The sequence below is a fragment of the Leopardus geoffroyi genome, chromosome D3 (assembly GCF_018350155.1).
Source record: "Leopardus geoffroyi isolate Oge1 chromosome D3, O.geoffroyi_Oge1_pat1.0, whole genome shotgun sequence".
Taxonomy (NCBI): Eukaryota; Metazoa; Chordata; class Mammalia; order Carnivora; family Felidae; genus Leopardus; species Leopardus geoffroyi.
The window spans coordinates 9,892,720-9,919,974 of record NC_059339.1 but is presented as its reverse complement, the minus strand read 5'-3'; the positions used below and the strand labels follow the sequence as shown (position 1 = coordinate 9,919,974).

Genomic DNA, 27,255 nt, shown 5'->3' with positions numbered 1-27,255 from the left:
AGAGAGACAGAATCCGAAGCAGGCTCCAGGCTCTGAACTGTCAGCACAGAGCCCAACGCGGGGCTGGAACTCTTGACGGTGAGATCATGTCCTAAGCTGAAGTTGGACACTTAACAGACTGAGCCACCCAGGTGCCCCCCACTCCAAGGCTTTTAAATATTTATTTATTTTTGAGAGAGAGAGAGAGAGAGAGAGAGAGAGAGAGAATGGGGAAGGGCCAGAAAGAAAGGGAGAGAATCCCAAGCAGGGTCTGCTCTGTCAATGCAGAGATGGATGTGGGGCTCGAACCCATGAACCATAGGATCATGACCCCAGCTGAAATCAAGAGTTGGTTGCTCAAGGGGTGCCTGGGTCACTCAGTCAGTTAAGTGTCTGACTCTTGATTTCAGCTTGGGTCATGATCTCACGGACTGTGGGTTCCAGGCAGCATCGGGTTCTGTGCTGACAGTGTGGAACCTGCTTGAGTCTCTATGTCTCTCTGCCCCTCTCCTCTCTATCTCAAAATAAATAAATAAACTTAAAAAAAAAATTGGTCGCTCAACCAACTGAACCACCGAGGAGCCCCTCCCGCTCCCAGTCTTTGACAATTGTCACTTTTTCAGCTAGGCTTTCCCTGACCACATTATACACATAAAAAAATTGTCTCCCACTTCCACTCCCCAGTCCCTGTTTTTTCTCAGACTCATTCATCACCACCTAATATACTATTTTATTTGCGTCTCTTCCACTACAAGTAAAGCTCCATGAAATCTTTGTCTATTTACTGATGTAGCTTCCGTGCCTAAAACAGAAGGTGGCACATGATAGGCAGTCAGTAACTATGTATTGTATGATTTGAATTACTGTTTCCCTCCAGTTTTATTAAGCTGCAATTGACAAACCGATTGGTTTACTATTAATCTAGGACGCTTCTTAGCTGGCTGAGCCCCATGCGAGGGATGAAGGGATCTTGAACTTCTCAGGCAGATTTTTACTGTTGATAAGCCCCCTCCCTTTTTTTTTTTTTTTTTTTTTTTTTTTTTTTTTTTAAGTCAGCTCGGTGCCCAACGTGGGTCTTGAACTCCCAATCCCACCCCCTCGCCCCAGATCAAGAGTCGCATGCTCTACCGGACTGAGCCAGCCAGGCGCCCCTGATCACCCCCTTCCCCTACTGTCCCCTGGGTCACTCACCCAGAGGAGTTCCCGGTTCCCCAACAATTACTCAGGCAAGTCTAACTGTTCCTCCTTCGGGTACAGAGGATAAATACGACAAGCAGGAGCAGCCTAGCCCCAACTTTGATCAAGAGTTTTCCTCTCCTTTCCTCACTACTCAGTACTTGACTCGGAAGGGATTTCAATACCAATAGCTGCTTCTTCCAGCCAGGTTGATTCCATCAGCACAATTAAGAAAAGTTTCCTATAGAAGACAGCACTGCGGTACCCACAGGCATCCGCGGGTGGGGGTTAGGGGGTGGGGGTGGGGCTTCCCTTTCCGCGCAGGCGCCTTTTGTCGCAGCTCCGCGACTATCGCGATAGAAGAGCGAGATCGGCGCTGGCCCTTTAACAGCCCCTTCCCGGGGGCCTGCCCCACGCGTGCGCACTGCGGTTCTGCGCTTGTCATCATGGCGACGCGGGGCCATGTGCAGGACCCTAACGACAGGCGCCTCCGGCCCATTTACGGTGAGTGCCTGGGGCCAGCCCGATAGTTGGCCGGACGCATCGAGGGCTGTTGAGGCCGGGGCAAAGGTCCAGGAGGGGCGCCGAGGGGGCGGGCGCGGAGCTGTAGGGCGCTGGGGACGGACCGCGCGGGCCTCTAGGCCGCAGCCACGGGCCTCGCGTAGGCGCCGGCCGGGCCTTGCTAAGCCGTACGGTGGCAGCGGCGTGGTCCAGACGGCGGCAGGTCAGCGGAGATGGCCCGGCATGCAGGCTCTGTGAGGGACTTATTCTCACAGAGACCTGCGCTGCCCGTAGGCTGCGTTGTGCCAAGGAATACCCAAGATCTCAGGTGGATCCCGAGCCAGGTGGAAGCTGGCTCCGTCGTGAGGGTGCGACGTTCTGCTTGAGGGAAAATTCCTCACTAAAGACTTTTTACTTACGGGAAGCGGGCTTAGGGGGTTGTGACTAGCGGTGCTCGATGCACACGGAGAAACAGGTCCAACGAGGGGAAGGGGCTGACGCAAGGTCACCCCGATCGAGCCTGGAGCAGGCCCGGCTTCGAGGCTCCCTATCCAGAGCTCTTTGGTGGAGAAACAGCTGCTCTGGGCGCACGTGGGAGGCAGCGGCGGGGCTTAGGGAGGGGTCTTGGGCCCAAAATAACGGTGAGAAGACTGTGGTAACTCATGTCAGAGGGGCATGCAGGGCTGCTGCAGGGCTTTTCCTTTCTGCAGCTTCTCTGGTTTTCTCTGCAGCTTGCCTTCTGCTTGCTAAGTGGATCCCCCTCCATAACGCTTACCTCAGCCCCGCAGGCTTTCAGACCTTGAAGTCATTCTGATACCCCGGTTGGGAAAAATCGACAGATTTGAGTCAGGGGAAATGCCTTTTCAATAACCGAGTTGTTCTGTAATTGGACAGTGGCCCTTTTTGCAGCTCTTCTCATAGATGGCTGGTCTCAATTAATGGTGAGGAAGGCTTCAAGGTCAGTGGTATTGCCAAACTAGACCTCGCGTCTATAGTGTAGATGTTAACTAAATGGAGGTTTCTCCCCATGGCTGAGATCATTCAAGGTTTTTCGGGGAGGGGGCAACTTTATTTCTGCCACCGTTGGTCCTGCTTTTATAATTTGTATGCTGCTTTACTCTCACATCTCATTTGATTCTAGCAACAATCCTGTGAGATGGGAAATAATAGCTGATGTGTATAGACGGGTAATTATGTCATTCTCTGTCATTGGCCCTTCATATGGGTTGTCTCATTTAATTTGTACACATTCTTATGAGGTGGGTAGTTTTTTCCAGTCCCACAATGCCCCTCCCCCCTTTTCCCCACAGATGAGGAAGATGGGGCATTGTTGATGTGTAATTATTTGCCTAAGGTTATTCAGGTCACATTTGATGGAGCTAGGATCTGAACTCCTGTGGGCTGTCCTAGGCTCACTCTCTTAACCACTGCTAGAAGGTATCTCACTTTGAGCTGAAGACACTGACTTGCCAAAAGTCACACAGGTGGCGAGTGGCAGAGATAGGACTCTGTTTGCAACAATTTCCCGTTGGTGCATGTTATCATACCCTCTGGTATATGTATATTCATTCAGAGGGCAGGGTTGAAATGAGGTGATTGAAGATAGGAACTGAGTCCAGGCAGGGCTCATAATTTCTGGCTTATTAAAACTCTATGCAGCAGCAGCTGCCTGTGGACTTTTTTTTTTTTAAGTTTATTTATTTATTTTTGAGAGAGGAGAGAGAGAATCCCAAGCAGGCTCTAGACCGTTAGCACAGAGCCCGAAACGTAGGGCTCAGACTCAAATCATGAGATCATGACCCGAGCCGAAGTCAGGAGTTGGATGCTCAACCTGACTGAGCCACCCAGGTGCCCCAGACTTTTTTTTTTTTTTTAAGTTTTATTTATTTATTTAAGTAATCTCTACACCCATCATGGGGCTCAAACTCACAACCCCAAGATCAAGAATCACATGCTCTTCCTACTTAACAGTCAGCACCCTCCCCCCCCTCCACCTCCCGCCTTTAAACTAAAAAAGATTCAGTACTTTTAAAAATAATTGGATTTCTTTTTTTTTTTTTTTAATTTTTTTTTTTCAATGTTTATTTATTTTTGGGACAGAGAGAGACAGAGCATGAACGGGGGAGGGGCAGAGAGAGAGGGAGACACAGAATCGGAAACAGGCTCCAGGTCTGAGCCATCAGCCCAGAGCCCGACGCGGGGCTCGAACTCACGGACCGCAAGATCGTGACCTGGCTGAAGTCGGACGCTTAACCGACTGCGCCACCCAGGCGCCCCAAAAATAATTGGATTTCAAAAATTGTTGTTGAGGCCTAAAGAAAATGCTTTTGGTGTCCCATAAGTTATTTAGAAGTAACAGTGTTTTGAACTACCCAGTAAGATAAACCATGTCCATTTTGCGTTGCTAACCTTTAGGATATGTTAACTAGAAGTAACAGGTCATATTTTCCAAACTGAAGCTGGAATTATGTAGCTTTTGTTATAGTTACATGGGAGAGGATTAGAAGAAGCTTTCTTTAAGAATTCCAGAGCAATTGGGGCGCCTGGGTGGCTCAATAGGTTGAGCGTCTGACTTCGGCTCAGGTCATGATCTCACTGTTTGTGAGTTCGAGCCCTGCCATCGGGCTCTGTGCTGACAGCTCAGCCTGGAACCTGATTCTGTGTCTTCCCCTTTCTCTGCCCTTCCCCTGCTCGCATGCTCTCTCTCTCTCAAAAATAAACATTAAAAAAAAATTAAAAAAAAAAAAAAAGAATTCCAAAGCAATTAATATAAACTGGCAGGAATAGGAAAAGAGAGGTTACCAACTGTCCCTTGTCTTCAGTACTTTTGACTTTTGACTTCCAGACTTTGGACAGCCCCTGCTTTTGTGTTTAAATATATTAGTCCCTAACCACTCTTGTTCCTTGAATTCAGAGGTTTATTAGCTGGTAAATGAAAAGCTTATGCTTGATAGGTAGTGCTTGTCCATCAGTCAGAAGTTCAACAACTGTCAGGATTAATTGAGTGCTTATTTGTATGCTAACTGTCCTATTAGGTAGTAATTATTGTAATTATAGTGGTAAACTAAAGGTCAGAGATTAACTTGCTCAGAGCCGCAGTTATTAAGTTGCAGATCTGGGATTTGAACATAGGCATTGTCACTGAGAGCCCAGTTCTTCACTGAGTTCAGAATTAGCAGCATCACTATCTTTGTATAGCACTATTTATACTGCCAACGTTTTAGCATTTTACAACTGTTGGAAACTTGCCTGTGACCTCAGCTCTTGCTGAATACGGTTTAGGGTAAAAGTGGACAGGGCTGCATGGGTGATTAACTGTGAAATTGTGGTCAGTTGAGATGTGGGTTAAAATTATATTTTCAGTGTCTAGGTTTGGAATAAGTTTTCAGAAATTTCATTAGTTGAAATCTTCAGAGTGCATCTCATTACTCATAAATTGGTAAGGTTAGGTATTGTATTTTTGGTGTTTGAAAACCACCCCTGACCTTACTACAGCACCTATTTTATTCGTTTTTCTTTTGCTAAAATTACTCTCCTGTGCTGTGTGGTTTTTCACAGATTTTGTATTCTCATGTGACTTGGTGAGCCCCATTGCTTTCTTGTACCATTATTATTAATTTTAAACTGTTTTTAGTGGTTAGGGGAACAAGTGGGGTGGAAGTGATGGTCATGTATGGCACATCATAAATTTGTGTAGAAATCAGGAATTACTAGGTCAGCAATATGCAAAATAGGGAAGTTTCAAAGAAAAAAATTTCCCATATCCCTTGAACGCACATACACATTTATATTTACTTTCCGGGTGCAGTATCTTTTGTTCTAATCTGTCCTACTGGCTTCCAGTCTTGCTGTAGTCTGGATCAGGTATAATATACTTCCTAGCTGTGTTTCCTGAATGATAATCACTTCTTTGGTGAGTTACCATGTTTCCCTTTGGTGCCTGGCCAACTCCAGGTAATTATTCTGCTGTAGTTCATTAGTAAATGCTCCTGAGTCCTCAGTCGAATGTGGTATTTATTCTGAATCATCTGTTGGGCATTGTTAGCTCGCAAGTTGTGTCCTGTTTTCCCCCAGGAATGGCAGGGCATCTTGGGGACTGAAGACCATCTTGCCTTTTTATAGAAGAGTCACTTGGCACAACCTCTTTTCTTCTGTTTGGAAATTATTATGACCATTTAAAAAGCTCTGACTTAGATCTCTACATTCTAAAAGGATTTAATTTCATTTAATTTAATTAATTCATGGGGTGCCTGGATGGCTCAGTCGGTTGGGCGTCCGATTTCGGCTCAGGTCATGATCTCGCGGTGTGTGAGTTCAAGCCCTGCGTAGGGCTCTGTGCTGACAGCCCCTCCCCCACTCATGCTCTGTCTCTCTCTCTCAAAAATGAATAAATGTTAAAAAAATTAAATATTAAAAAAATTTTAATTAATTCATTTTCTTAAATATTTATTTTTGAGACAGAAAGAGAGAGAGAGTGAGAGTATGCGTGCAGGCAAGTGGGGGAGGGGCAGAGAGGGGGGGAACAGAGGATCTGAAGTGGGCTCTGTGCTGACACGGGGCTCCAACTTGGGAATCTCGAGATTATGACCTGAGCTGAAGTCAGATGCTCAACTGACTGAGCCAGCCAGATGCCCCTCTAAAAGCATTTTAGACTTAAAGATTTTAATGCACAGGGGCTCTCAGGTGGCTCAGTTGGTTAAACAACTGACTCTTGATTTCAGCTATCAGCACAGAGCCCACTTGGGATTCTCTCTGCACCCCTCTCCTTTTCATGTGCTCTCTCTCAAAATAAACAAACAAACATGAAAAAATTTTAATGCACAGACAATTCTTTTTTTTTTTTTTTTTTTTAACATTTATGTATTTTTGAGAAGAGGTGGGAGAGGGGCAGAGAGAGAGACAGACACAGAATTGGAAGCAGGCTCCAGGTTCTGAGCTGTCAGCACAGAGCCTGACATGGGGGCTCGAACCTGCGAACCATGAGATCATGATCTGAGCTGAAGTCAGACACTTAACTGATGAGCCACCCAGGCTCCCCTGCAGAGAAAATTCTTAAAAGAATACATAGTGGGGCGCCTGGGTGGCGCAGTCGGTTAAGCGTCCGACTTCAGCCAGGTCACGATCTCGCGGTCTGTGAGTTCGAGCCCCGCGTCGGGCTCTGGGCTGATGGCTCGGAGCCTGGAGCCTGTTTCCGATTTTGTGTCTCCCTCTCTCTCTGCACCTCCCCCATTCATGCTCTGTCTCTCTCTGTCCCAAAAATAAATAAACGTTGAAAAAAAAAATTAAAAAAAAAAAAAGAATACATAGAGTAGAACATAGAGCATAGGGCAAGATTTATAGACTAATGCTTTTCATGTTATGCTCTTATGAACTATTTGGATTTTTTTTTTTTTTTTTACCATCACTTGCACAATTTTTGTTATTTAAAAAATTAGTTGAGGGGTGCCTGGGTGACTCAGTCGTTTAAGCATCTGACTCTGGATTTTGGTTCAGGTCTCATGGTTCATAGGTTTGAGCGCCACATCAGGCTCCATGCTAGTGGTGTGCAGCAAGATTTTGCAAAAACTTTTAATAGAATGAAGCCATCGCTAATACTTGGTTCTTTGAGCTTCCTGTTGTGGTCACTTTGCATGCATATATCTCTCATTTCCCTGATACATTACCTCAATTTCTAGAAGATTGTCTTTTTCTCCGCCCCCCCCCCCCCCGCCCCGCCCCATGCAGTTTGTTAATTTATATATTCCTTTCTTCATTCAGCTTATTTATTGAGAGCCCAGTATGTGCTAGGCACAGTGTAGATTCGGGGAGTGAGTGAGTACCAAATAGCACAGCATAGACATGGTTTCAGCTTTCAAGAAGCTTGTGGTTTCAACAGTTTTGTTTTTTTTTTCAACAGAGTTTTAAAAGATAACGTTACACATAATCAATACATTTGTGTTAAGGGCTTTGAAGGAACAATATAGGTTCCCATGAGTGCATACAAATGTGCATCTCAGCCGTTGGGGACAAGACAAGAACAGGTTCTCTGTGGAAGTGACATTTTAAGAAGAGTAGAGGTTAGTCAGGCAGTGAGTGTGTAAAAAGGAGCTTGTTCCACTTGAGGACCTAAGAAAAGGCTTGCATGGTCGCAGTGTAGAGATTGGTGAGATGAGGCTACATGGGTAGACAAACTCAGCATTGTAAGCTATTTTAAGAATTTTGAAGTTTGTGGTTCTCCTGGGTGGCTCAGTCGGTTAAGCATCTGACTTCAGTTCAGGTCGTGATCTTGCGGTTTGGGAGTTTGAGCCCCGTGTTGGGCTCTGTGCTGACAGCTCAGAGCCTGAAGTGTGCTTCGGAATCTATGACTGCCCCCTCTCTGCCCCTCTCCTGCTCATGCTCTGTCTCTCTGTCTCTCAAAAAATAAATAAGTGTTAAAAAATAAAAAAAAAGAATTTTGAAATTTGTTTTAAAGACAGAAGCACCAAAGAGATTAACCAGGAGAGTGGGGTGATCAGGCTTGCATTTTAAAAGGATAGTCCCTCCACCTTTTTTTAATTAGGTAGGGTCCACACCCAGCATGAGACTTGAACTCATGACCCTGGGATCAAGAATCACATGCTCTACCAACTGAGCCAGGCAGATGCCCCTAAAAAGATTGGGAGAAATAGGCTAAAAGGGGAAGGGGGGGGGGGGGCAAATGTAGACTGTGAGGTAATCAGGAGCTATTATTCATTTTTATTTATTTTTTAAAATTTAAGTTTATTTTGAGAGAGAGAGAGAAAGCATGAGTCAGGGAGGGGCAGAGAGAGAGGGAGAGAGAATCCCAAGCAGGCCCCATGTTGTTAGTGCAGAGCCCGATGTGGGGCTCTGACTTCTGAACTGTGAGATCATGACCTGAGCTGAAGTCAGACACTTAACTGACTGAGCCACCCAGGCACCCGCATCGTTCATTTTTAAATTTAACCTTTCCTGCAGTCTTGCACTTAGTACATATTTAACAAGAGTTTGTTGACTCAAAGAATGTTTCACCTACAATTTGTACTCTTGGTAAAAGCAAATCTTCTATCCTAAAACATTTAGGATTTTAAGCAAAGGACATTGTAATTAATTATTTTATTAATGTTTATTTCTGAGAGAGAGAGAGAGAGAGAGACAGAGCATGAGTGGGGGAGGGGCAGAGAGAGAGGGAGAGAATCTGAAGCAGACTCCAGGCTCTGAGCCGTCAGCACAGAGCCCGATGTGGGGCTCAAACCCATGGACTGTGAGATCATGATCTGAGCTGAAGTTAGGCGCTTAACCAACTGAGCCACCCAGGTGCCCCCAAGGACATTGTAATTTAAAGGTGGGGCTATGTTTAGGTGCCTTGAGTGACTCAGTTGGTTATCTGACTCTTGGTTCTGGTTCAGGTCATGATCTGGTTCATGGGATCGAGGCCCACATTGGGCTCACGCTGACAGTGCGGAGCTTACTTGGGATTCTGTCTTACCTCTCTTGCCTCTCCCCACTCGTGCTTGCACTTTCTCTCTCAAAATAAATAAACTGAAGAAAAAACGATGGAGTTATGTTGTATTCAGTCTTTTTTTCTAAATTGGAGCAATATCTTTGATAGTCTTTTTGATAGTCTCTTGCCAATGATTTGACTCATTGTTTCCCAAATTTGTATCATTTGTTTCATTTTTCTACCCCATTTGATGATTCCAGCTCTATTATAGTATTATCTATACTATTACGTATTTAATAGTTTTTTCTAAGTTGATTTTTAACTTAAAGTTATTAAAAAAATTTTTTTTAACATTTATTTATTTTTGAGAGACAGAGCAAGACAGAGCACAAGCAGAAGGACAGAGAGAGGGAGACAGAATGTGAAGCAGGCTCCAGGCTCTGAGCTGTCAGCACAGAGCCTGAGGCAGAGCTCAAACTCACAGACCTCTATCTAGATCATGACCTGAAGTCAGAGGCTTAACTGACTGAGCCACCCAGGCGCCCCTAACTTAAAGTTATTTAAAAATAATGTATATCATTATCCTTATCCTTAATGGAGGACCTGTCGCTTGTGCTGAGAAAAAAAAGCCACAAAGTAAGTAAGATAAAAACAATACAATGGTGTTGGAGTCTTTACTAGATTCTGATACTTTTGTGAAACTCTGAGTTTGAGGTCTTTCCTTCGTCATTAAAAAACATTAGAAAGTATTAAAGAAGTGGGGTTCTTGGCGGCCTCAGTTGGTGGAGATGTGACTCTTGATCTTAGGGTTGTGAGTTCAAGCCCCATATTAGGTGTAGAGGTTACTTGAAAATCTTAAAAAAAAAAAATACTAAAGAAATGACAGGCTAACACTGAACTGAGACGGTCTCCTTAATATAAGGGAAACATTGGAACAGGTCTGGTTTCTCACTGCGTCATCTAGTGCTGACTGCAAGGGCAGCTTAAAAAACGTGTCACTGAGGATGGCACCCATTCTTTGAAAACTTTGCTTTCACTTATGCATCATTATCTTATTGTTTCCTAGGCCTGATTTGTAAATGGCTGATTTTGGCTTAACTCTTATTATTATTATTTTTTAAAATTTTTATTATTTTTTAGTGCTTATTTACTTTTGAGAGAGACAGAGACAGAATGCGAGTGAGTTAGGGGCAGAGAGAGAGGGAGATACAGGTCTGAAGCAGGATCCAGGCTCCGAGCTGTCAGCACAGAGCCTGATGTGGGGCTCAAACCCATGAAATGTGAGATAACCTGAGCTGAAGTCGGCTGCTCAACCGACTGAGCCACCCAGGCGCCCGGGCTTAACTCCTATTATTATAGGAACAACACCAGTCCTCAAGGTCAAAAACCACAGTTACCCTTGAGTAAATTTTAAAACAACTTACTAAAAAGACAGACTTAGGATATCATATTTATTGGCCTGTTAGCTCCAAGGGCTAAATAATTTATATTCCAGAGTTAGTAATGTAGAATGAAAATAGACTTTTCCCACCTCACCATCCAGGAAGGGGGAGTCTGACAGCAGACTGGCTGAATGTAGACGAGTGTCTTAGTTAAAAACTGTTTCGGGTGCAAGGAGCAGAAGAAACTCATTGACACAAGCTCAAGGAAGAGGTTGCTATAAAGTCCCGGTGGGATCTTAGAGTAGGAATGTAGTGTTCAGGGGCTGATGGAAACTGGAGCTGTCAGGATCTAAGGCTTTTTTTCCAGATTTTCATCTTTATTTTTATCTGTGTATGTTTATTTTCAGCTTGGTTCTTCAGACTAGTTTTTTCCTCCTTACTCATCAGTTTACCCAGGGCCCAACATGTTGGCTTGGTCCACACCAAGATGTGACCTCTTCCTGCAAGCTTAAGTTAATCAGCACTGCCCTGCTCCCAATCTTTTGATAAAGTGACATTTTAAATTCTTTTATAAAAGTTATATAAATGAAGAGGCAAGAGATAACTCCTTTTCTTCACTCTCCATCAACCACTTTGCATCCCCTAAAGGCTCCTTCAAAATGGAAATTGTGACTGGTAATGTCAGACTCAGAATTCTATTTATTGCCTTCCAAATGAGGTTTCTCTATAGCTTTCTGACTCTGGCTTTGTGACTCAGTGGTGCAGTTATAGATTACCAGGGAGAAACCTGATTTACCCTTTGGTTAAATATCCACCTCATTTGGTGTAGTTATGAGCTCTAGATATGGTCATCTAATCATCCCCCTGCAGCAGAGGTAGTGGAAATCATTTCCAGAGAAGCGGGCATGGGCACGTAGGGACTGAGGGAAAAGTTGAATACCCTTCTAGTCCCGACTTCTGGTCTCATCCATTTATGGGCCGATCCTCAGACCTGGGGTCTCATCAAGGATTTTTTTTTTAATTTTTTTTTTCAACGTCTATTCATTTTTGGGACAGAGAGAGACAGAGCATGAACGGGGGAGGGGCAGAGAGAGAGGGAGACACAGAATCGGAAACAGGCTCCAGGCTCTGAGCCATCAGCCCAGAGCCCGACGCGGGGCTCGAACTCACGGACCGCGAGATCGTGACCTGGCTGAAGTCGGACGCTTAACCGACTGCGCCACCCAGGCGCCCCAAGGATTTTTTATTTTTTAATATTTATTTATTTTTTGGAGAGTGCAAGCAGGGGAGGGGCAGAGAGAGGGGGACAGAGGATCCGAAGTGGGCTCTGCCCTGACAGGCTGACAGCAGCGAGCCTGATACAGGGCTCGAAAACCTCTAGATCCTGACCTGAGCTGAAGTTGGATGCTCAACCTACTGAGCACCCAGGTGCCCCTCATCAAGGACATTTAATTACTGTTGGAGAAGGCTTCAGGGTATGCCCTATGAACCTAGAGTCTTGCAGGAATGAGTCAAGTGATTTGGAACTGACTCAGAAAGAGATCAGCATCAAGTTTTTAGGAAGAGAAAGTGTCCTTTATTGAGCTGAAATGTCTCTTGTCAGGTATTCTGTGAGGACAAATGGTGGCATATTGGCTGAGCTATTTAAGAAAACTGGTGTTAGATATTTGGGTATTCAGGCCAAGATTGTATGCATTTATTTATTTAGTTAGTTAGTTCTTTAGTCTCTCCACCTGAGTGATCAGAGGCCTGAAAGTTTTTGATCTTCCTTTCTAGATTCCCTGCAGAGTAAAGCTGCTTCTTTTTTTAAGTGTATTTATTTTGAGAGGGAGAGAGCACACGATCAGGGGAGGGGCAGAGAGGAGGAGAGAGAGAATCCCAAGCAGCTATCAGCGTGGAGCCCATTGCGGGGTTCGAACTCACGAACTGTGAGATCATGACCTGAGCCGAAACCAAGAGTTGGACGCCCAGCCAACTGAGCCACCCATGTGCCCCCAGAGTGTGAAGCTTCTTAATTTTTTCATCTAAGCATTCTTGGTGCTCATCAGTGTTACATGGATTGAAGAAGGTCTGAAGAGAAGAAACTCGTGTTCATGTGACTGTTTTCAGTTTTAGTAAAGTATTCATTGGAGAAAAATTGAATTTATTAGGTAAAATGATAGTCTATTTCTGTTACTTGGGAAACTCTGGGCCACCAGGGCCATAGATTATTTTGAGTTGTTTATGCTTTCTTTGTCCCTATGCTGATTTGGGACCTTGATGGACAGAGAGGTACTATTAGAGGTAGTAGATTGCGAACTGGCCTCTGTTCAGTCATCTTTCTATATTTAGAATTGACAGCTACCACCCTGTTTCCCACTTGTAACACTTCTCACTTTCCTTTTATATACATATATACACACACACACGCGCACACACATTTTATTAATATGCTATATTTGTTAGAGCAGTTTTAGGGTTGTAGAAAAATGAGTGAAAAAGTAGAGTTCCTGTATATCCCCACACTCCCACCTCTACCCTCAGTTTCCCCTGTTGTTAATATCTTGATTCGGTGTGGTACTTTGTTTCAGTTGCTGAGCCAATATGATAGTTTATTATTCTTTTTTAAAGTTTATTTATTCTGAGAGAGAAAGAGTGCAAGCAGGGAGGAGCAGAGAGACGGAGAGACAGAATTGCAAGCAGGCTCTGCCCTGTCAGTGCAGAGCCCAATGCAGGGCTCAAACTTAGGAACTGTGAGATCATGACCTGAGCTGAGATGAAGTGTCAGACGCTTAACTGACTGAACTATCCAGGTGCCCCAATATATTGGAGAGTTTATTTTTAACTAACGTTTATGGTTTTCTAATTTACATTAGGGTTCATTCTTTGTGTCGTACCTTCTGTGTGTTTTGACAAAAGTATGATGACTTATATCCATCATTATGGTATCATATAGAATGTTTTCCCTGCCTTAAAAATCCCCTGTGCTCCACCCATTCATCTCTCCCCCAGCCTCTGGCAACCATTGATTGTTTCACTGTCTGTATAATTTTTGCCTTCTTTAGAATGCCTTATAGTTGGAATCATATAGTATGTAGCCTTGTCAGATTGGCTTTTTTTTTTTTTTAATTTTTTTTCAAGTTTTATTTATTTTTGAGAGAGAGAGGGAGACACAGAATCTGAAGCAGGCTCCAGGCTGTGAGCTGTCAGCACAGAGCCCGATGTGGGGCTCAAACTCACAGACTGTGAGACCATGACCTGAGCTGAAGTCAGACGCTTAACCGACGAAGCCACCCAGGCGCCCCTCAGATTGGCTTCTTTCACTTAGCAATATGCATTTTGAAGATCCTTTTTGTTTTTTTGTGCCTTGATAGCTCATTTCTTTTTATTGCTGGATAATATTCCATTGTATGGATGTACCACATTTTGATTATCCATTGGCCCATTGAAGGACATCTTGGCTGCTTCCAAGGCTTGGTAGTTATGAATAAAGCTGCCATAAACATTTGTGTGCAGGCTTTTGTGTGCAGGTAAGTTTTCAGCTTATTTGGGTAGAGACCAAGGAGCACGATTGCTGGATCTTAAGGCAGAGTAGTATGTTTAGTGTGTGAAGAACCTGGCAAACTGTTTTCAAGGTGTGTGTACCATTTACATTCCCAGTAGTACTGGGTGAGAGGCACTGATGCTCCATGTACTCACCAGCATTTGATCCATAATTTATTTTGAGTTATCTGTGCCTCATCTGCTCCTACCCTGATTTGGGACCTTGATGAGCAAAGAGGGACTTGGTGTAGTAGTAGTAGTAGTAGGTTGTGAACTGGCTTGTGTTTAAGTCATCTTTCTGTATTTAGAATTGACAGCTACCTCCATTTCCCATTTATGACACTTCTTTTCTTTTCATTTTGTTTTATTTTTTATACGTTTTTAAATGTTTATTTATTTTTGAGAGAGAGACAGAGACAGACAGACAGACAGACACAGATCTGAAGCAGGCTCCAGGCTCTGAGCTGTCAGCACAGAGCCAGACATAGGGCTTGAACTCCTGAGACGTGAGATAATGACCTGAGCCGAAGTCACATGCTAAACCAATTGAGCCACTCAGGCACCTCTCATTTTCTTTTAGATCTTAATCTTGAAATTAATCTTTGCTTTTGTTAGACTTCTGGATAATAATTGATTCCTATTTTTACTTAACTCAATTTTTATAACAGGTCTGAGAGATGACTATAGGAATATAAGATTGTATTCTGGATCATCCTAACCATTTAGAGTTAAAATTAGCACCATGATGTTTTTGATACTGAATTAAGATACTTTATGAAACATCTGATGACAGCCTATGCATTTTTCCTATCTTTTGAAGGAATATAATAACTATCATAATTTGTTTTCGTAGATTATCTTGATAATGGTAATAATAAAATGGCAATTCAGCAAGCAGATAAATTGTTGAAGAAACATAAGGATCTTCATTGTGCTAAGGTAAATTCATTTGCCCTTGACTTACATATTTGGTGGATTATATATTGTAATCTTAAAAAGAAAAAGATGTTTAATCCCTTTAGTGACTCTGTTCAGGGTTTGTCCCCACCCCCCCAGGGTATTTTTTTTTTTTTAAGATTTTATTTTATTATTATTTTTTGTTTGTTTTTGAGAGACTGTGAGCAGGGGAGGGGCAGAGAGAGAGAGGGAGACAGAATCTAAATCAGACTCTGTGCTGTCAGTGCAAAGCCCGATGTGGGGCTTGACCCCATGAATGGTGAGATCGTGACCTGAGCTGATGTTAATTAATTAAATTTTTTAAAAAATGTTTCTTCAGTTTTGAGGGAGACAGAGGGAGGGAGGGAGAGAGGATGAGTGGGGGAAGGGCAGAGAGAAAGGAGGACAGAGGATCAGAAGCAAGCCAGCAAGTAGGCTCTGAGCTGACAGCAGTGAACCTGACATGGGACTTGAACTCATGAACTGTGAGATCATGACCTGAGTGGAAGTTGGATGCTCAGCCGACTGAGCCACCCGCTGCCCCTAAAGATTTAATTTTTAAGTAATGTCTATACCTAACATGAGGCTTGAACTCACAGCCCTGAGGTCAAGAGTCATATGCTCTACTGACTAAGCCAGCTGGGCTCCCCTTGAAGACATTTGTTTTTCTGATTACTTAAATGCCATAAATAGTATTTAATTACAATCTAGCTGTTTATTTCTTTGCATATAGCTAACTTAATTATACTATTTTGACAGACTTTTTTTAAATAGTGTCGTTACATCTTAATATGAAACTAGGAAAGAATCTTGATTTGTTGATATTTTTGGTGAAATATGGTTTACTTGATTAGACCTAGGCATGCCTTACAACTTATGTTGTGTTTTTTAATTCACCTTGTTTTGTTCATATTTTCTTTTCTGTCCTTTTAAAATGAATTTGTCTTTCTTTTGTATCAGGTTTTAAAGGCAATTGGTTTACAGAGAACTGGAAAGCAAGAGGAAGCCTTCACCTTGGCACAGGAGGTGGCGGCCCTTGAACCCACAGATGACAACTCGCTGCAGGCACTGACTATTCTCTATCGGGAGATGCATCGACGTATGTTTCTCGTTTTCATTGTTTTATTACTTTCATTATTTTTTTAATGTCTTATTTATTTTGAGAGAGAGAGCAAGCTGCGGAGGGGCAGAGAAAGAAGGGGACAGAGGATCCAAAGTAGGCTCTGTGTTGACAGCAGTGAGTCCAATGTGGGGCTTAAACTCATGAACTGTGAGATCACAACCTGAGCCGAAGTTGGATGCTTAGCTGACTGAGCCACCCGAGTGCCCCTTCTTTTTCATTGTTTTTAAACCTGAGCTTAAGGTTTTGGTTACTTCTTAAATTTTTTTTAATGTTTATTTATTTTTGAGACCGAGAGAGAGAGAGAGAGAAAGTGCACATGCGAGAGCTGGGGAGAGGCAGAGAGAGGGAGACACAGAATCTAAAGCAGTCTGTAGGCTCTGAGCTGTCAGCACAGATCCTGACTCGGGGTTCAAATCCAAGAGCTGTAAGATCATGACTTGAGCTGAAGTTAGATGGTTAACCGACTGAGCCATGAGGCACCCTGAGTTTTTGGTTATTTCTGATTGAGTTCTTTATTTTTCTGTTTTACTGATCACTCATGAGTTGAGTGGATGGCAATAGGTAAAATAATGCATTAACCATGATTTACAAAGACTGTAGGCAAAAAGGATATTTAATTTAATTTTTTTAAACATTTATTTATTTTTGAGAGAGAGCAAGGGGGGAGTGGGGCAGAGGATCCAAAGTGGGCTCCAAGCTGACAACAGCAAGACTGATGTGGGCTTGAACTCCTGAACCGTGAGATCATGACCTGAGCTGAAGTCTGATGCTCAACCAACTGGCCCACCCAGATGCCCTGGCAGAAAAGATATTTTGCATGTATTAGGATCCTTGAATTGGAATGAGGACTTGAGGTCAGTTTGTGGCATTTTGACTTATTAAATGGAAGAGTTACCCTTTTTTACTATTTGATATGGAAAATTTCAAACATAAATAAAACCAGAATAGCATAATAAGTCCCATTGTACTCCTTACCCACATTTAGCAGTCATTGTCACATGGCCAATTTTATCTATATCCCATCCCCCTCCCAGATTATTTGTAAGCCTATTCCAGATAGTCTACCATTTCACCTGTAAAGTTTCTCATTGTTGAGTTCTCAGATCTTTTACTATGTAATAATACATATCTTCCATAATACATATTATAGAAGTACGTATTTTTGATGTGGAATAATGAACATTCATGGACCCACCAACCAACTTAATACTAAGATGCTTCCTGTGTGTTCTTCATCAGTCTCACTTCTTTTTTACCTTCCAAGATGTATTGGCTTTCCTGAATATATTTTATTGTCTTGCTTTTAAAAACATCTTTATCACATTTGTCTAAGTAATACTTTGTCAATTTCTTACTTTATTATTATTTATTATAACTTAGTTAATAAGTTACTTATTAATAGAAGTTATTATATTGATATAATTGTTAATGTAGTAATACCATATTAATTAGAACTTAATATAAATGTATTCATACTGTGTATGTTCTGTGAGTTGCATGTTTCATCTAATATATACATACTTTTAGTTCATTCATTTTTACTATCACAAAACATTTTTCTCGGGGACTGCAGTCTAGAAGTAGAGATACTAAGTCCTAGGGTGTATGTATGTTCAGCTTAAAGATGAAGAAAAATAACGTCACCTTGTTTTCCAAATTTACTTTCCTAATACCGGTGTATAAGAGTTCCAAGTTGTTCCACATCCTTGTTAACGCTTGCTATTCTTAGACTTTAAAAGTTTTGCCATCAGGGGCACCTGGGCGGCTCAGTTGGTTGACCATCCGACTTTGGCTCAGATCATGATCTCAAAGTTCACGAATTCAAGCCCCGCATCTCACTGTGTGCTGACAGCTTAGAGCCTGGAGCCTGCTTTGGATTCTGTGTCTGCCTCTCTCCCTCTCTGCCCCCGTTGCCTTGTTAATGCTGTCTCTGTCTCTCTCTCTCTCAAAAGTAAACGTTAAAAAAAAATTAAAAGTTTTGCCATCAAATCATCATGTTGTAGACCTTAAAATATAGTTTTTATTCATCAGTTATTCCTCAGTAAAGCTGGAAAAAATAAAATTTTTGCCAACCTAGTGGGCAGAAAATGTTACGTTTTAGTTTTGTTTTTCATTTTTATAAAAGATAAAACTTAAGAGTTGAGGTATTGTATTTGATTATAGGGATTATGTTGATTTAGAGATATGGATTCTCTCCCAGTGTTTTTTAAAAATCATTTATCTCACAAATATGGTTGAATTTTTTTTAATGTTTATTAGAGAGAGAGAGAGAGAGAGAGAGAGAGAGAGAGAGAATGAGCGGGGGAGGGGCAGAGAGAGAGAGGGAGACACAAAATCTGAAGTAGGCTCCAGGCTTTGAGCTGTTAGCACAGAGCCTGACGCAGGGCTTGAACTCACAGACTGCGAGATCATGACCTGAGCCGAAGTCGGACGCTCAACTGACTGAGCCACCCGGGCATCCCTGGTTGAATGTTTTTCTATGAGAAGTATTATATCAGAAGCAAAGATTAAAGATGCTCTCTCTGCCCTTGTGTTACTCACAGTCTATGAAGGGAAATTCATGGGTGCCTGGCTGGCTCAGTTGGTACAGCATATGGCTCTTGATCTCAGGGTCATGAGTTCAAGCCCCATGTTGGGCATAGAGCTCAGTTAAAATAAAGGGAAATTGGTCAATAAACTGTAGACTACATTATATGTTAATAAATGTTATAAGAGACTTACTACAAAGATTTAAAGATGGCAGAGGGGAGCAGTAATCAAACTGAGTAGAGGAGCACAGATGGTGCTCAGGGAAGGATTACATTTGAACTTGCACAATTCCTTGTAGAGAGGATTACATTTGAGTTGGGCTTTGGATGATGTTCATTGAGTAGAAAAGAGAGGAAAGGTGAATTCAGGCACGGGGAGCAGAGTAAAGGCATGGAGGTATGATAGAGCACAGGGAGTCCAGTGGAACTACAAATAGTTTGGTGTGGCTAGAATATAAAGTGTTGGGGGAAAGAATTAGGAAGGAGAGAGAGGCTAGATTGTGGAGGGTCTTGTATATTGTAAGTGTGTTAGGGGAGGCCTGAGCTATTCCGTGCTTCATTGAATAATGCCTAACGAAGAGAAGAGTAATGATCGGATGAGGCAAAACAAGTACTTTCTTCTTCCTTAATGGTAGGAGACATCGTATCCTCCAAAGGGGGGAGAAATTAAATGCTGTTAAGATTTAAGATATACTTCAATAATTAAAGACTATCTTATTTCTCTTTATTCTAGCGGAGTTAGTTACAAAACTTTATGAGGCAGCTGTGAAGAAAGTTCCCAATAGTGAGGAGTATCACTCTCACCTCTTCATGGCTTATGCCAGAGTGGGCGAATACAAGAAAATGCAACAGGTAACTTTATCCTGGGTTGTGGGATTTGCTATTAGAGACTAAAATTTCTTTAAATGTGATTTAGTTGTAGGAGTGTGTGGGTGCATGTGTGTGTTTGCATATGTGTGTAATACTGAATCTATGTATTTGTGTGTGGAGATCAGGCATGTGTTTTCTTTGTATGTTTTAAGGATGAACTGTTATTCAAGTTCTTTAAGCATTTTCTTAGGGGAAATCTGATTGTTCTTTTGTGGCCTGATAGCATTTTTTATTCTGGTACGTTGGCTTCAGATTGTCCCACTGCATGAAATTGCTGTTATATTTTCAGAAAATGGGCAGAAATCCCGGAATAAAAAATGAACAGACTATAGAAAGGCAAACTTTAATGTTTACATTTAGGGGCATCTGGCTGGCTCAGTCGGTAGAGCCTGTGACTCTTGATCTTTGGGTTGTGATTTTGAGCCCCATGTTCCTTATAGAGATTACTTAAAAATAAAATCTTAAAGAAAAAGAAAGTTTACATCTAATTTATAAATTTAATTTTCTTTGTAGCCTGCTGAAATTTTTAAATTCACCTGGGAAAAATCCCCACTGTTTGGAATACTTGTCTTTTTTGCAAAAGGCAGCTTATTTGCCACTTGATACATTTTAGATGTTCCTTGTAGACATATGAAGAAGCCTCATGTGGATACATTTGGACTAGTGGGTGGGTAAAGTCATCATCCCAGAGGAATGAAACTGTTAAGCTCATAGACGGTTATGATGTCAAGCTAGTATTTATTTTAGAAATGTTTTGTTTGTGGGTACAATTCTTCTGAAAACAAAGCTTTCTTACCTGGGTCTTTGTCTTACTCTTTACTTGAAGTATCAGACTATAACAATGGATGAGTTGGGGAGGGTGGAAGATCCTATATTAAAATAAATCCTTTCTCCATAAAATTAATCTTCGTATTTGCTTATATGCAAGTTTTTAAATTGGAAAAATTTTATTCCCCAGATACAATTCTTTGAAGAAGTTTTATTTACTGATGGAGTTTATTCTCAGGAAAAATATTCAGAGATTGTAATTTTTCTTTTAATGTAAAGTGGGCATATATTTTAAAATTGGCAACTGACATACATATGTATATATACACACATGTACACATACGTATATATATATACACATATGTGTATATATGTATATGTACATAATATATATAAGTTTAGTATTTTTATTTCTAGGATTATGTTTAAAGTATATTAAATATTAATGGTAAAATGCAACATCCCACTCCTCTCAAATAGTACTGTATGTCTTTATTTGTTGACATAGAAAGATGTTCCTAATATATGTTAATGGGTAAAAAGTTGTAAAATGGCCTTCCCTCTACTCCCTTCACATCTATGGTTCCTTAAAGGATATATCTGTAAGGTTATGTAACCAAAATGTTACCAGGCAGGATACAGGCCTATGGATACTTTTCTTTCTGTTAATTTCTTTCTTTCTTTTTTTTTTTTTTTTTTTTAAGTTTTTATTATTCTGAGAGAGAGTGTGAGCAGGGGAGGGGCAGAGAGAGAGGGAGAGAGGGACTCCCAAGCAGGCTCTGCGCCATCCACACAGAGCCTGGTGTGGGGCTCGAACTCAAGAACCGTGGGATCATGGCTTGAGCTGAAACCAAGAGCCAGACTCTCAACTGACTGAGCCACTCAGGCGCACCGCCCCGCCCCTCCCCCCCTTTTAAAGTACATGTTAATTTTATGATACCACAATATGTTTTTGAAATACATATACACATACAAAAAAATAACAAAAGGATAAGTTCATGCAACAACAATATTAAGGTAAATAATCTGCCACTTGAATGAATTTTGTTTTTATAGTTTGACTTTACATGTGGCCAAAGATAGACCTACTTCTGCATCTTGCTCTTTGGAGCCACTGCTTTGATGTGGCTTAACAGTTTTGGATCTTTAATATATTGTAGCTATAGCTTGTTTTTACATTATTCTAATATATTGGAAGAATGGAGCATTCTAGTGTTAAATGTTTTAGAATGAAATGTCTAATTTTACCTTTTTTGCTGCTTAAGGTAGTTATAATTTCTTAGTATACGTGTAGGATTATATTGAAAATGGTATGTCAGTCTGGGATAATAAGTAGTTTACAAATTAAATGTCAAGTTTCATGAGGGTGAGAGTTTTTATTTTGTTCACTGCTGAATCCCCAGTGCCTAGAATAGCATCTGCACAATAAATTTTTGTCAAAAAAAAAAAACAAATGATTAACCTGGTGGAGGTAGAAGGGAGGGAAGCTAAGGAATCAGAAAACTTAAGGACTTTTAGTGACCCAAATGACATCCCTGGCAGGCAATATTTAAAATCATCTTGGGGGAGCCTGGGTGGTTCAGTTGATTAAGCATCTAACTCTCGATTTCAGCTCAGGTCACGATCTCTTGGTTCATGAGTTCGAGCCCCGTATCGGGCTCTGTGCTGGCAGTATGGAGCCTTCTTGGGATTCTCTTTCTGCCCCTTCTTGCTCACTCTCTCAAAATAAATAAACTTAAAAAAAAAATCATCTTGAATGAAGAGTTGCTAGATGTTCATATGGTGATTGGACTTTCTTTTTCTGTAAATGACATTCCTATCCTTTTGTCTTTACTCTTTTTTCTCTTTTCTTTCACATTTCCATATTCTGAGTCACCAATTCATAGCCATGTTTTTTAAACTTGTCTATCGTCAAAAGTTTCCTGTATCAGCAGAATATAAGTGTCGGCAAGATAGTAGGTTATGGGCATGAAATTTTTTCTTATGTTTTGTGTTAATAATTCATATTTTATATTCTACTTTTTATTTCTGCATGTCATTATAAAAATGTTTTCCTTCTCCAAATGATCAGGTTAAGTAGATTTTCTAGCACTTTTCATTCAATTCCTCCAGAGTTTGGTGTTAGAAGCTGAAACCTTAAGCTATCTTAGATTCTTCTAAACCTGTATGTCATATTGTTTCTACATCATCTTGACTCTCCCTCCACAGTGTCTTTGAGGTCTCTTTTCTATTTGATGTACCTCATCCTGGTGTAGTTCCTCATTACCTCATCTCTTTCCATTTTCTTTCTTCATGGTCCAGTTAAAATATGTTCTTAGAAGAGTGTAGATGTGTACTCTTTTACTCTGTAACAGCCTGATTTTTGAGTGCTTCACAATAAGGGTATCTCAGTTACTTTTCAGCCCCATTTCCCTCCTAGTCCTCTTAATCCTTATTTTTAGCCAAATGTCCTATTTCTTCTTGTCAATATGTCTTTTTTTTCTTTAATATTTTTGTTCAGATTCATTTTACTCCTACTTAGAATTGATTCACTTACTTACCCACTCACCCCAAATGTTTGTATTTGTATATTTGTATCCTTACCTCCATCTTTGCCTGTAGACATACCGTTTGACCTTCAAGGTTCATTTGGAAGACTGCTACTGTGAAGAAGGCTTTATCGATAAAGTTCCCTTCCCTACTTTCCCTTAAAGAAAGGAATAAACAACTTGCCTTTTTTTTTTGGAAATAAAAGATATGATGTTTTTGTTGTATAGGACATTTTTTTTTGCCAAGTGTATATTTTAGTCATTTAAATATTTGTCTTATCTCTGTCTCTAGCTTCTAAATGCATTTGGGACCAAGTCTCAATCTTTCTATCATTGACAGGAATAGACATTTCCTTCCACTTAATAGAGGCTCCGTGTACTTTTTCAAGCGGGTTGAAGATAGGCAAAACATTAAAAAAACATAAAATAGTAACTGTTGTAACTAGCTGACTGATTTCTTGGCATTGATTACTAATTGGCTAATTATGGGAGGATTCTCAGTTATGCATGAGTAGATCTACTTTATTCCTTCTTGCCATGTCCCTGCTTTAAGTATTTCATATTATACATTTCACAATGAAAGAGTTCAGTTCTAGTTAATGGTATCTTGGGAGAACCTGATTATTTTCCTAACCTAAGAATTACTGTTTTTTGAATAATGTCAGAGAAAACTTTTCTAATTTTAAAATTTAAATATACTGTCTGGATTTTTAAATTTGTTTTACTATAACTGGTTAGTGCAGTGCCTTTAGTAAAGTTTATTGGTGTACATTCATAAGCCAAATTTTGTGTTTGTCAGTAGTCTACCGGAACCATATTGGATTGCTAGATTTTCCAAAAATACTGGGCTTTAATTTGAAGAAATCTGGTTCAAAAGGTGAAATATTTCTGATGTTGTAAAATTTCACCTTTGTGATTACTTATATTGCTATCTACTAGAGAATATTCATCAAGTCACTAGGCATTTATAGTAACTGGGATATGTAGATGTGTTGCTATTCTCCTAGGAACTTCTTGCTACATATCTAGATCATTAATTGCCCTCTGTGTGACGTTTTCTAAATTAAGTATTTATGGCTCTCTGTCTTTCAGGCTGGCATGGCTCTATATAAGATTGTCCCCAAAAACCCTTACTACTTTTGGTCTGTGATGAGCTTAATTATGCAAGTGAGTATGGTATTCAGAATGGAATTGAGATTTGTTTTTATTTTTGTATATAGTTGTTGTCCTAATTTGTCTTCTGAACATCTTCGGTAATGTGTTATAGCATGTGTCAAATAGGGACTTTCCATATTGTCAGTTGACTTTTTGAGTTGGGGAGTTTTGGCATTTATTCCTTATGAGTTGGTATATTGGTTTATTTGTGTGGAGCACAGACTGTATTTCCCCTGAATGTTAGATCTATTACTGGGTTATTTGATCAAATATGAGACTCGAAATGTTTGATATTTTGACTTGAGGTTTGTCTTTAAAACAGTATTGTTTGTTAGTGTATAAGTTATTGAACTGGATGGCCTCGTTCTATCAATTCTGGTTTTTGAGCCTCAGTTTCCTCTTTTGCAGAAGGGAGATGCTTATCTCCCAGAGCTACTGTAAGGACCAAAAGGAGATAGGGTATAAGAGAAGATGGGGAGGAAGGAGTTAAAATGTAGCAGTTCAGAACAGAAAGACTCTGGGTTCAGACAGGTCTGCATTCATATACTGGCTTCAGCATATGTCTTAGAGAGCCGTTGGGGAATCTCTTAGTTTATCTGTGAGATAAGCATAATAGCTACTTTGAGTACTGAGGTTTGAGCAGAATCTCAGGCAATGTTAAAATTGTTAATATGCATTGATTTTAATTGTCAATCTAAGATCATCTTAATTATCCAAGCTACTAAGCTTTGTAAAATAGAAGGAATTGGAGTTTTCCCTTTAATATGTGAACATTTCAAAAAGACATCTGATAGGGGCACCTGGCCGGCTCAGTTGGTGGAGCATGCAATTCTTGTTGGGTGTAGAGATTACATAAATAAAATCTTAAAAAAAAAAAAAAAAAAGACACTTGAAAGGCTTTTCTCTTCAAACAACTGATGATACCCCTTACATGTAATAAACAGTGTAGGCATACCTACTGCTTCTTAATATAGTTCTAGAAAAATGTATGAATAACCTACTTAAAAGTTAGGCCATATTGTGGAAACTCAGTATGTCAAAAATATATAGGATAATAAATCTTTATTAAAAGAAACCTCTTCTAAGGCAAACCACTCTGTAATGTATCTTCATGGCAAGTTCAAATTAGGTCTGATATTGGACATAGTGGAGTGATAAATATGTGCTGGGGTCCCAGTAATGGTCTGCCTCGTAATAATATAAATAGTGCAAGCAGGGGAGAAATTAGAATAGAACATTTATTTTTTTCTCCTACAGTCTATATCGGCACAGGATGAAAACCTCTCAAAAACGATGTTTCTGCCCCTCGCTGAGAGAATGGTAGAAAAAATGGTGAAAGAGGACAAGATAGAAGCTGAAGCTGAAGTGAGTAGTGGAAGCCCTCCTTTTGTATTCCCATGATTTGATATTGCTACTATGTGATGCTACAGTACTGTAAACTGCTGTCTTATTCCAGTTAGAGAGCTGGGCCTCACTCTTGCCTCTTGTGTAAAAGGAAGCTTTGGAAGCACCTAGCTTAGGTATCCGAACATTGTTACTGCTAATGTCATCTCATTTAAAGACAGTGTTCTTTTCTGTTAGGTAACTTTTGAAAGCATGCAAATGATTATATTGAGAAGTTTCAATGGCTGCATTTCTTGTTTGTTTTTTCTGTAAGGTTGAACTTTATTATATGATCCTGGAACGTTTGGGAAAGTACCAGGAAGCCTTAGATGTTATCAGAGGAAAATTAGGAGGTAATTTTTAAAGTTTTCTTTTTTTTCTTATTTAAACATGCAAAATACTTAATTGTGGAAAAATTTCTCCTTATACAGAAAAGTAAAGATATCAAGACATTAAAAAAAAAATCATGTGTGGTCATTTTATGTTCATATAGATTTTTCTGTATGTTGTACATTTGCTTTTTAAAAATATTTTTGAGGGGCGCCTGGGTGGCGCAGTCGGTTAAGCGTCCGACTTCAGCCAGGTCACGGTCTCGCGGTCCGTGAGTTTGAGCCCCGCGTCAGGCTCTGGGCTGATGGCTCAGAGCCTGGAGCCTGTTTCCGATTCTGTGTCTCCCTCTCTCTCTGCCCCTCCCCCGTTCATGCTCTGTCTCTCTCTGTCCCAAAAATAAATAAACGTTAAAAAAAAAAAATAATAAAAAAATAAAAATATTTTTGAATTGGAAATAATTTAAGAATTAAGAAAATTGAAGATGTCAAAAAGAGTATGACCTCTAACCCTTTGCCCTCAAAGTTCTTTGCCAGTCATTTGCTCTGTATGTCCTTCTTTTTTTTTAATTAAAAAAATTTTTTAAACGTTTTTTTTAATGTTTGGGGTGCCTGGGTGGCTCGGTCACTTAAGCCTCCGACCTCGGCTCAGGTCATGACCTCACAGTTCGTGGGTTCCAGCCCCGCGTCGGGCTCTGTGCTGACAGCTCGGAGCCTGGAGCCTGCTTCGGATTCTGTGTCTCCCTCTCTCTCTCTGCCCCTCCCCCACTCATGCTCGCTCACTCTGTCTCAAAAATAAATAAAAACATTAAAAATTTTAATTAAATTTTAAATTTTAATTAAAATATTAAATTTTAAATTTTTTAATGTTTTTATTTATTTTTGAGACAGAGTGAGCGAGCATGAGTGGGGGAGGGGCAGAGAGAGAGAGGGAGACACAGAATCCGAAGCAGGCTCCAGGCTCCGAGCTGTCAGCACAGAGCCCGACGCGGGGCTGGAACCCACGAACTGTGAGGTCATGACCTGAGCTGAGGTCGGAGGCTTAAGTGACTGAGCCACCCAGGTGCCCCCTGTATATCTTTCTAAAGATGTACTTTCCCCTCCCCCCGACTCGCCCCAGTTTGTTCAAGTCACAAACGAGAACATACTGTACCTAAGCTAATAGAGTACTCTTACACAGCTGGCACAATGTTTTTATTCAAAAACTTTTTTCTTTTCTTTTCTTTCCTTTTCTTTTTTAATATTTATTTATTTTGGGAGTGAGAGCATGAGTGGGGAAGGGGCAGAGAGAGAGGGAGAGAGAGAATCCCAAGCAGGCTGCACACTGTCAGCACAGAGCCCGGAGTCCAGAGTCTGACGTAAGGCTCAATTTCATGAACTGCGCCATCATGAACTGAGCCGAAATTGAGAGTCAGATGCTTAACTAACCAGGCCACCCAGGCGCCCCTCTTTAATATTTTTAAATGTTAATACCTGTAGTCAGGATTTGTACCCTGGGTACAAATTTTTTTTCTTTGTTTACCTGCCTGTCCTATCAAGGATTTGATTTTGTGACTTCTGCTCTGTGTACTGTTATACCTATTTTAAAAAAACCTTTTTTTAAATGTTTATTTATTTTCAAGAGAGAGAGGGAAAGAGAGAGAGAGATAGAGACAGAG

The 27,255-nt window shown here is 40.8% G+C and overlaps 1 protein-coding gene across 2 annotated transcripts in view; it reads left to right on the top strand.

Annotated features, from left to right (window-relative positions):
• Positions 1 to 1,551: 1,551 nt before the first annotated feature.
• The window catches only part of NAA25 (N-alpha-acetyltransferase 25, NatB auxiliary subunit), an 80,585-nt gene continuing 54,881 nt past the window's right edge, over positions 1,552 to 27,255 (top strand). Inside the window, exons 1-7 of one of the 2 annotated variants that reach the window (XM_045456982.1) lie at positions 1,552 to 1,659; positions 14,834 to 14,919; positions 15,877 to 16,015; positions 19,301 to 19,419; positions 23,826 to 23,900; positions 25,146 to 25,253; positions 25,546 to 25,624. In XM_045456982.1, the coding sequence (XP_045312938.1) occupies positions 1,602 to 1,659; positions 14,834 to 14,919; positions 15,877 to 16,015; positions 19,301 to 19,419; positions 23,826 to 23,900; positions 25,146 to 25,253; positions 25,546 to 25,624 (664 nt within the window). In that variant the 5' untranslated portion in view covers positions 1,552 to 1,601. Of the gene's footprint in view, positions 1,660 to 14,833; positions 14,920 to 15,876; positions 16,016 to 16,781; positions 16,894 to 19,300; positions 19,420 to 23,825; positions 23,901 to 25,145; positions 25,254 to 25,545; positions 25,625 to 27,255 lie in introns of those variants that run through there. The other variant, XM_045456983.1, reaches the window with a different exon arrangement.